The sequence below is a fragment of the Oryctolagus cuniculus genome, chromosome 16, assembly GCF_051225735.1.
Source record: "Oryctolagus cuniculus isolate XC-2025 breed Fujian yellow rabbit chromosome 16, ASM5122573v1, whole genome shotgun sequence".
NCBI lineage: Eukaryota > Metazoa > Chordata > Mammalia > Lagomorpha > Leporidae > Oryctolagus > Oryctolagus cuniculus.
In genome coordinates this window covers 23,359,771-23,369,046 of record NC_142882.1, presented here as the reverse complement: position 1 = coordinate 23,369,046, position 9,276 = coordinate 23,359,771, and the positions used below count along the sequence as shown (strand labels likewise).

The window sequence follows — 9,276 nt, the reverse complement described above, 5'->3', positions numbered from 1 at the left end:
TTTAGGCGTGCCTGGACATTCCTGCTTTGGCGCCACCTGCTGGACACTCGTGGCGTGGCGCGGCGCTTACCTATGTTTCTGTGCTCTGAGCTTCTGAGCTGTCAGACAGGATTGGGGTCGACAAGACAGTTTCAGCCTCGAGTTTCTCCCGTCAGTGGGGATAATGCTCCCCATTCGTTCCCTCCCAAGTGTCCAGAGCCTCCACGCGCTGCAGGTGCCCCGTTTCTTTCCCGCTGTGGATGCAGCCGTCACCTCCGGGAAGCCTTCTCTGACTTCCTCTGGCTCAGGAGCCTCCTCTGGGATTCAGGGCGGACAGCAGCGCCCCCTACACACCCCGCAGAGCGACTGGGAGGCCAGCACCTCATACACCCTCCTAACCCACCTTGTGCAGGGCACGGAGGGGACCCCTTTGTCCACCCACTCTGCGGTTTATGAGGGCTTGGCTGTGTACGCTGGGGATTTACTGATTAACGAGACCCAGTGAGGCAGAAAACAGGACAACAGGGGTCGGCTCTGTGGGCATAGTGGGCTAAGCCTCTGCCCGCAGCGCCAGCATCCCATAGGGACACAGGTTCCAGTCCTGGCTGCTCCTCTTCCAATCCAGCTCCCTGCTTCTGGCCTGGGAAAGCAGTGGAGGATGGCTCAAGTGCTCAGGCCCCTGCACCTATGTGGGAGACCCGGATGGAGCTCCTGGCTCCTGGCTTTGGCCTGATCCAGCCCTGGCTCTTGCAGCCATCTGGGGAGTGAACTAATGGATGGAAGCTATCTCTCTCTCCTCTCTATGTAACTCTTTCAAACAAACAAACAAATACATCTTTAAAAAATCAATAATAGACTTAGAAGGAGGCCATTAGGGAGGGTCCATGCGGAGTCCCTGTGAGGAAATTTGCATACACAGAGACACGGAGGGGGTGGGGTACAGCCAGAAGAGAGAGGTCCAGAAGAGAGGCCTCCAGCCCCGCCAGCTCCTAGGTCTTCAATTTCTACTCCCCAGGCTTCCAAGAGACAGCGCTGTTGCATGAGCCCCCCCCCCCCCCCCAGCCTGGGGTATTTGGCGATGCCAGGCAGCAGCCTGTGAGGCTGGGCTTGTTTATCTATTTACTTTTGAAAGCTGATAGAGAAAACCTCCATCAGCAGGTTCACTCCCCCAGTGGCCATTAGCAGCCAGGGCCAGGCTGGGCCGAGCGCGAGCCAGGAGCTTCTTCCAGGTCTCCCCCGTGGGTGGCAGGGGCCCAAGCACTTGGGCCGTCTTCCATTGCCTTCCCAGGAGCATTAGCAGGGAGCTGGGTGGGAAACCGGGACTCGGAGGTGGGATGCTGGTGCGAAAGCCTGAGTCCTCACTTCTTCATGGAGCCCCCTGGCTGCCTGGACTGGAACAGCCAAGGAGGAGGGGCCCCCCTGCAGAGGGGACACGGGGGGGGGGGGGGGGCAGGAGGCGCCCACGGTGACAGCAGAGGCCAGGCTGAGCTCCTGACTTGAAGCTGGTCTGACGGGCACTTGAGATGGAATTGAGGGGGCACTAGGGTACTAGAGAGCAGGAGGAGCTGGAGATTTGGGCTTGAAGTTACACAGATGGTGGTGAACTTGCCTGGGGGGGGGGGGTGAGGGCATGTGACCCAGGAGAGAGAGAGAGAAAGGGAGAGAAAGGGGCCCGGAGCTCAGGGAAGAGGAGGCTGGGGCTGGGGTCCCGGGGAACATGGGAAACAGCGAAGTGTGGCCGGAGCCCCCTCTGCGAAGAGCTCCCCGCGGGGCGGGGCGGGACAGACAGGAGGCAGGCTGCCTGGGGCTCTGGCATTGCCAGGCAGAGCAGGTGCCCTGGGGCCAGCCAGCAGGGGACCCAGCAGGTCAGAGAGGCCAGGGTCCCCCCCTCCCCTTTCTTCTTTGGCTTGGTCCCCCCGGCCAAAGCCACGGGGCCTGGGCGGGGGGGGGCAGGGACCCCCTCCGCTGGCCGCGGCAGCTGCTGCCGCCGCTGGTGACATTTCACTTCCCGGAGAGCCCTGGCTTCAAAGTCTCTGCAGGGGTGGGGGAGGGAGACAAGGGGCTGGGCAGGGGGAGGGAGGGAACCAGAGCCGGCAGCCGCCACGGGAGAAATCAGCCTCGGGAATCTTCGGGAGCCCTCAGCTGAAGGTCAGCAGGCCCGACCTGGGGGCGGGGGGAGCGGCCACCCCTACGCCACAGTTCCCACGGGGGGACACGGGACTGGGCCCGCTGCTCACAGCCCTGCCGGCCCTCCCCCAGATGTCGGGCAAGGTAGCCATCGGCAGCGACATCGGGCAAGCCCGCCGGGCAGTGGAGCAGCTACGGATGGAGGCCGGCATTGACCGTGTGAAGGTGAGGGGCGGGGCGGGGCAGGCGCCCGGGGTAAGCAGGGGGACGGCGGCAGGTGCCTTTCTCCCTGACCCCCGCCAGGGGCAGGCTGACCAGGCCTGGTCTGCAGGTGTCCAAGGCGGCCGCTGACCTACTGCAGTTCTGCACGGAGCAGGCCAAGAGCGACCCCTTCCTTGTGGGCATCCCGGCCGCCACCAACCCCTTCAAGGAGAAGAAGCCCTGTGCCATCCTGTGACTCCCGGGAACCCCGGCACAGTGCCACCACCCCACAACCACCTCAATAAACATGAGGGGAACACTCACCGCTCAACGTTCCTCTTGGCTGGACGGGCCGCGATAGGCCCCCACCATCCTACCCCCAGGGGATCAGCCAGGTGCCTGGCCCGGCTCCCTCCTCCGCCTGCACACACGCACACGCACACACGCATGCACTGGGCCCGCCCTCCTCCCCTGCATCTGGCAGCCTGAGCAGGTGTCCACGGCCTGGGGGGGGGGATTCTCTGGCTTCATATTCACAGGCAAGCGCACTTGCACGGGCACACACGCACACGCACACACACACACACACGCACACACACAGGGACCTCCAAGGCACCCAAGCCCGCCCACTGTGCACTGTACATCGGCTTTTTATTTCTGCTTTGCTGTCTCCGCAGCAGATCAGGCTGTCCAAATCGTAACCAAATCAGGGCACCCAGGGTGCAGGGTGGCCCCCTTGGGTGGGCCAAGACCCCCAGGTCACCTCCCCAGGCGGCATAGGCCTGGCCCAGGGACAACATCCAACCACGGCCCGAATTCTCTGTGCCCCCCAGACCTGCCGGGCACGCGGGGGCCCGGGCTGGGGGTGGGGGTGGGGGTGCAGAGGCAGCACCAACGGTGGGGAGGAAGGTCCCCGCAGACAACCGGAGGCCAGGCACACACCCAGGGCCGCTCACGCCTGCAGCCTCCAGACTTCCAGCGACAGGCCCCCGGAGGCGGCCACCACCAGGTTGCCCTCCGCGCAGATCTGGGAGGCAGGGACGGAAGGTGTCAGAGCGCAGGGCGGGCAGGCCGGGCAGGCCGGGCAGGGGCGGGCAGGGCGGGCAGCGCCGGGCGCGTGGGGCAGGGCTCACCCCGTTGAGGACGTTGTGATGGCTCCGGGTGCAGATGGTCCTCGGCGGGTCTGTGGGCACGTGCACCTGGGCAACACGGGGTCCGGGGGTGGGGGGCGGAAGGTCAGGAGCCCGGCCGGGGCTCGTGGGCGCGCGGGGGGCAGGCAGGGGCGGGGCCTCACCCGGATCGTCTTGTCGGTGGACGTGGTGTACAGCGCGCCCAGCGAGTGCTTGATCCCTGTGATCTGGAACCTGTGGCCCACGTCGAAGGACTGTGGGCGGTGGAGCAAGAGGCGGAGGCTCAGGAGAGGCCCCGCCCACCCCACCCCACCCCGAGGACGCGAGGGGACCAGAGGCCCCCCGGGGGAGAGGGGTGAGCAGGGGTTTCCCCCGGGGGGGGCACACCCGAACAAGCTGGAAGCAGCCGTCGCGGTTGGCAAAGACGTGCAGCAGGCCCTGGCTGTCGCCGGCCCAGAGCTGCGGCCCCAGGTAGGACATGCAGAGCAGGTAGGAGGAGTCCAGCTGTGGGCGGGGCGTGGGCGGAGAAACGGCTCAGGAAGGGCGGGGCCAGGCTGCAGCCCCGCCCACGCCCCACCAGGCCCCTGGGTGGGCGGGGCCGCACCTGCAGCCGCTGCAGGACGCTGTTGGCGCGGCGGTCGAACACCGCCAGGGTGTGGTCCTCGCTGCACGAGATGATGTGCCGCTCGTCGGCCAGCAGCGCCAGCACCGCGCTCGAGTGCAGCCGCCGGCTCTGCAGCTGGGCCGGGCCGGCTGCGTGGGCGTGGGGAGCGGGCCGTCAGAACCCCTGGGAGAGAGCGCCCAGGCCCAGTGACAGCTGACCCACCTCGCCGCCGCCCCCACCCCATGCCCCAGCTGGACCCAGGATCCCAGACCCCCACCTCACCCCCACTCCGCACCAAGGTAGGAGACCCGCCTCTCTGCTGCCCCAGCCCGGCCCTGACCCCCAGGCCGCCTGCCCCGCCTCCAGCTCTGCCTGGATAAGGCGTGCTCGCTCGCTGGCCCAATTCCACAAAATAAGGACAGATTTTAAAAAATGAACCACGGCAGAGTGGGTTCCAGGTGTCTGTGGCAGAAACTAACTTATCAAGCCCCGCCCCCTGCCCCCCACCCCCTCTCCCATCCCGCTGGGCCCCACAGGAGAAACTGAAGCCCTCCCCCAGGCTGGCCTGCGGGGGAGCCAGGATTCTAACCCAAGCCCGGGGGACCAGCCCCGTGACTTCCTCTGCCCCCCGCCTCTAGGCTTCCGTGATGCCCAGCACGGCCCAGGCCTCTCCCTCCCTCTCCCTCTCTCTCTCGACCCAGACCTGGGCCCACCTCTGGGGTCGTAGATGGTCACCCTCTTGTCGTAGGAGCCGGCCACCAGGATGTCAGGCAGGTAAGACAGGCACAGCACGGCCGCCTTGCCCCTGGGGACACACGGACCACGGGGCTGGGGTGGCGGCCGGCCAGGGCCCCCTCCCCACCCGGGGCCCCTACCCGGGACATCTCACACTTGATCTCGCCGAACTGCTGCCCATCGGCTGCCATGTCCCAGAGTTTCACCGTGCTGTCCCAGGAGCCCGAGCAGGCGCGGTGATCCTGTGCGGCCAATGACCACACCCAGCCCTGTTGGGGGCGGGGAGGCCGCAGGGGTCACACGGGGGTCCCCAGCTCCCCTCGGGGCATCCTCCCTGAGCTGTGCCCGTGGGCACACGGGGCTGCGGCATTCCTGGTTTTTTGGCATTCCTGGTTTTTTTGGTTTTGTTTTTGTTTTTGCAAAGGAGGCTCAGAGAGGTCCATACACCCACCCAGAGCCACACAACTTTTCCCTTCCAACTGCCCACTTTGTTTATTTGAAAGGCGGAGAGACGGAGAGAGACAGAAACAGAGAGGAAGTCTCCCCGCCAGATGAGGGTGGGCCAGGCCGAAGCCAGGAGCCTGAAACTTGACCCAGGTCTCCCACGTGGGTGGCAGGGACCCAAGTGCCTGGGCCATGGCCTGCTGCCTCCCAGGGTGCGCAGCTGCAGGAGGCTGGCGTCAGGAGCGGAGCCGGGACTCGAACCCGGGGTCCCGTGGGAGCTCAGCGCAGGTCGTGGCTGACGTGAGGCCTGCCCGCCAGGATCCCAGCCAATCAAATCACCCTGCCTCTCTCGGTTTCCTTATCCACAGAACCAGAGAAAGGCCCCCACCTCGGAGGTGGAGGCGCCGAGAGCGCCCCCTGCTGGCTAACTTGTTCCTCGACGACACCCCCCCCCTCTGAAGTCAAGGGGTCCCGACAGGCTGGACCGGGGGCTCAGAGAGCTTGTCCGCTCACCTGAGGTCACACAGCCAGGGAGCAGCAATCCCGCGCCGCTGTCCCTGACGGCCCCAGCTACCGGGAGGGGAAGGTGCCCCTTCCGCCCAGTGGCCTTGCTCGTAATTCACACATACAAAATTCTTGGTAATGCAGGTTAAAATGTTATCTCAGGGCCAGTGTGGTGGCATGCTGCCTGGTAGCATCCACTGCCTGCAGTGCCAGCATCCCATATGGGTGCCGGTTCAAGTCCCGGCTGCTCCACTTCTGATATAGCTTCCTGGTTTTTTTGTTTGTTTGTTTGTTTGTTTAAGATTTATCTATTTGTTTGAAAGGCAGAGTTCCAGCTTCCTGTTAAAGCACCTGGGAAAGCAATGAATTATGGCCCAAGTCCTGAGACCCTGCCACTCATGCAGGGAGACGAGGACGGAGTTCGGAGTTCTTGGTTTCGGCCTGGCGCAGCCCTGGCTGTTGCCACCATTTGGGAAGTGAACCAGCAGATGGAAGATCTGACTCATTCTCGCTCTCTCTCTCTCTCTCTGCCTTTCAAATAAACTTTTTTTTAAAGTTCCTAGAAAGTGCATATTATGAAAATACTCTAGGGCCAGCGCCGCGGCTCACTAGGCTAATCCTCCGCCTGCAGCGCTGGCACCGCGGGTTCTAGTCCCGGTTGGGGCGCCAGATTCTGTCCCGGTTGCCCCTCTTCCAGGCCAGCTCTCTGCTGTGGCCCGGGAGTGCAGTGGAGGATGGCCCAGGTGCTTGGGTCCTGCACCCCATGGGAGACCAGAAGCACCTGGCTCCTGGCTTCAGATCACCGCAGTGCGCCAGCCATGGCGGCCATTTGGGGGGTGAACCAGCGGAAAAGAAAGACCTTTCTCTCTGTCTCTCTCTCTGCCTATCAAAAAAAAAAAAATTTTTTTTTTAAAGAAAATATAAAATACTCTGCACAGATTTTTTTTTTAAACCAGGGTATGGGATTTTAGCACTGTGGTTCAGATACTACTTGAGATACATACACATCCAGTGTCGGAGCCTGGGCTCAGGTCCCAGCTCAATTCAGGCTTCCTGCTAACGCGCACCCTGGGAGGGCTCCAGGGCTTGGGCCCCTGCCACCCACGTGGGAGACCCGGATGGAGCTCCCGGCTCCCGGCTTCAGCCTGGCCCAGGGCTGGCTGTGGTGGGCATTTGGGGAGTGACCCAGCAGATGGAAGACCCCCCCCCCCCCGCCGCCGCCCTTAACCACAAAAACAGGCTCCTCGGGCCTCCTGCTTCCATGCCCACCCGCCCTGGCTCACCTTGTGGGTGCTGTTCTGCTGGGTGCCCAAGGCCTTGACCAGGACCCGGCTGGGCTCCGTCCCCAGCTGCCGCAGGTCCCACAGGTTGACGTTGCGATCCCGGGAGCCCGACAGGCAGAGAGTCCCGCCCTGGGCAACGAGTGAAGGGGGTGGGGGGGTGGGGAGGACATGGGTGAGGCTGCGCAGGCTGGCTCCGCCGGCCCCGCCCCCAGCCCACCCCCCACCCCTCCACTCCCGCCTCACCTGGAGCAACAGCACCGAGTCGATGGACGCGAAGTGCCCATCCGCCAGGCAGAAGTACTCGGCCCGGCGCCCATCCTCTGCCCAGCGCGACAGGTGCTGTTCCAGCTCAATGCAGGCTGCTGGCCAGTCAAAATCCTCCTCTGTGGGACACCACGCGCAGGGGCCCGGGTGGGCAAAGGCCAGGCTCTGGGCTGCAGATCATGCACCCACCTAACACCCATGCGGGTCTGGCCCTATGCCTCACAACGATCTCCAAAAACTGGGGGCTCCATACCTGCTTTCCCAGGCCCCATCCCTCGGGACGCTGAGCTCCTGCCTCCCCCCCCCACCCCCAGCCCAGCATCTCCCGCCTTGGCCATCAGGGCAGGATCCGGGGAAATGCTTGGTGGTGTGGGGGTGCAAGGACCTCGGCAGACACTGCAGAGTTGAGAGCTGCTCGTCAAGCTGTGTGGCAGAGCCTGACCCAGGGAGTGTCCCAGGAGCCCCCGCCACCTCGGCAATGGCAGGTGATCCACCGCCTAACCCGTCACTCGTGTCGGCTCAGGGCCTGAGTCCCAGGGTCACCATCAACATTAACAGCTGGGGAGCCGGCGCTGTGACACAGCAGGTGGAGCCACCATCAGGAACGCTGGCATCCCATATGGGTGCCGGTTCGAGTCCCGGCTGCTCCACTTCTGATCCAGCTCCCTGCTGTGGCCTGGGAAAGCAGTGGAAGGTGGCCCAAGTGCTTGGGTCCCTGCACCCACGTGGGAGACCCGGAAGAAGCTCCTGGTTTAGCCCTGGCCATTGCAGCTATTTGGGGATTGGAAGATTTCTCCCCCTACTCTGTAACTCTTTCAAATAAACAAATCATATATATACATATATATATATATACACACACATACATACATATATATATATATATATATCAGTTCAAGGCCAAAATTCCCAAGCTGCCAGGGACTGGTGAACTCAGGAACTCCGGAGGAGTGACCACCAGCCCCTACCCCAGATGCCTGGCCAGACCCAGGCATCAAAGGCCTGTGTGGTTGCTGGGGTCAGGGAATCTCAGCCCCTAAAGATTCGCTTGGTTTTAGAGTGGCAGGCTCTAGACCATGGGCCCTGCCTCATCCCCCAGCCTGGGATCAAGGGTTTTGGCCTCAACTGGTGGCTGCTGGCAGCTTCTGGGCTAAACCCAGAGCGAGAGGATTCTTGGACTAGTGTGGATTCCCCCACAGCCCTTAGACTTCCAATGCCAGCGTCCAGCACCACCTCCCCCCGCCCAGGGTACCTTGGTACCCCCAGACTTCAAACCTGAGAATCAGGGATCCCACCTGCCTGCCGTCGGTTTTCACCACCGTCCACCAACCTCAGCTTCCAGCCAAGTCTATGCCATTCCGAAGCCCGCGCCAGGGGCTGTGCCCACGGCAGCCCCGGGGATCTTCATCCCCCTCTCCCAAGCTAGACCTGAGCGGGCGCCCCCGGCCCCCCGAGGTCGCGCGCACCTTCCACCACCGGGTAGGGAGCGCGCACACGGCGCTGCGCGCGTAGCCGCCAGGTGACATGGTCACGCACGAGATCGCGCAGCGCGTGGCACACGCGCGGCAGGACGTGGAGCACGAGGCGCGCGTCCAGGTAGGCGCATATCTCGAGCAGCAGCTCCGGAGGAAGGCTCAGCAGGCCCGGCGCGCCCACGGCAGGGACTCTGGGCCCGGTCCGGGGCTCCAGCGCGCCCGGAGACGGGGCGGGCGTGGGCAGCAGCGAAGCGCGCGGGGGCGCCACCCCGGACTTGGGTGGACTGAGCACGCGGGCCACGTAGGCCTCGGCCTGCGCGTCGGGGTCGGGGTCGGGGTCCGGCTCCGAGTCATCGTCCCAGCCTCGGGGATCATCGCAGGGCCCAGGAGGCAGCTCCATGGCGACCGGGTGGGCGCGGCCGGCCCGGCCCAGTCCGCCGCCGGCCCCCGCGTCCAGTCTCCTAGGCAGCGCGAGACCACTTCCGGCGCCGCCTGATGACGTCTATCGGCCCGCGGGAAACCGAGCGTGC

General features: G+C 64.3%; 2 protein-coding genes across 4 annotated transcripts; one reads left to right on the top strand and one right to left on the bottom strand.

Moving 5' to 3' along the window:
• Nucleotides 1-1,837: 1,837 nt before the first annotated feature.
• GNG14 (G protein subunit gamma 14) lies at nucleotides 1,838-2,630 on the top strand. Its single transcript, XM_017340242.4, has 3 exons — nucleotides 1,838-2,127; nucleotides 2,239-2,331; nucleotides 2,438-2,630. Exons 2-3 carry the CDS (start codon nucleotides 2,239-2,241, stop codon nucleotides 2,561-2,563), a joined length of 219 nt encoding a protein of 72 aa, XP_017195731.2. The 5' UTR covers nucleotides 1,838-2,127; the 3' UTR covers nucleotides 2,564-2,630.
• A 195-nt stretch (nucleotides 2,631-2,825) lies between these two features.
• Nucleotides 2,826-9,238, bottom strand: FBXW9 (F-box and WD repeat domain containing 9). 3 transcript variants are annotated; one of them, XM_051837857.3, is made up of 10 exons: nucleotides 8,738-9,238; nucleotides 7,251-7,390; nucleotides 7,008-7,136; nucleotides 4,933-5,045; nucleotides 4,745-4,846; nucleotides 4,042-4,190; nucleotides 3,825-3,941; nucleotides 3,602-3,691; nucleotides 3,441-3,506; nucleotides 2,826-3,334 (listed from the first exon to the last, which is right to left on the bottom strand). In XM_051837857.3, the coding sequence occupies exons 1-10, from the start codon at nucleotides 9,144-9,146 to the stop codon at nucleotides 2,841-2,843; spliced, it is 1,809 nt and encodes a 602-aa protein (XP_051693817.1). In that variant the 5' UTR covers nucleotides 9,147-9,238; the 3' UTR covers nucleotides 2,826-2,840. The 3 variants fall into 3 exon arrangements, with proteins under 3 accessions (XP_051693817.1, XP_051693816.1, XP_051693818.1); XM_051837856.3 differs by having other exon boundaries at nucleotides 4,042-4,224; nucleotides 4,755-4,846; XM_051837858.3 differs by having other exon boundaries at nucleotides 2,942-3,334; nucleotides 4,755-4,846.
• Between the last annotated feature and the right edge of the window lie 38 nt (nucleotides 9,239-9,276).

Excerpts from the sequence above, each read along its gene's own strand:
- GNG14 (XM_017340242.4), top strand. The coding sequence starts at position 2,239 with ATGTCGGGCAAGGTAGCCATCGGCAGCGACATCGGGCAAGCCCGCCGG. Across the intron at positions 2,332-2,437 it reads CCGGCATTGACCGTGTGAAG|GTGTCCAAGGCGGCCGCTGA; the intron begins GTGAGGGGCGGG and ends CCTGGTCTGCAG.
- FBXW9 (XM_051837856.3), bottom strand. The coding sequence starts at position 9,146 with ATGGAGCTGCCTCCTGGGCCCTGCGATGATCCCCGAGGCTGGGACGAT. Across the intron at positions 4,847-4,932 it reads CAGCAGTTCGGCGAGATCAA|GGGCAAGGCGGCCGTGCTGT; the intron begins GTGTGAGATGTC and ends GTGTGTCCCCAG. Across the intron at positions 3,335-3,440 it reads ATCACAACGTCCTCAACGGG|ATCTGCGCGGAGGGCAACCT; the intron begins GTGAGCCCTGCC and ends CCTGCCTCCCAG.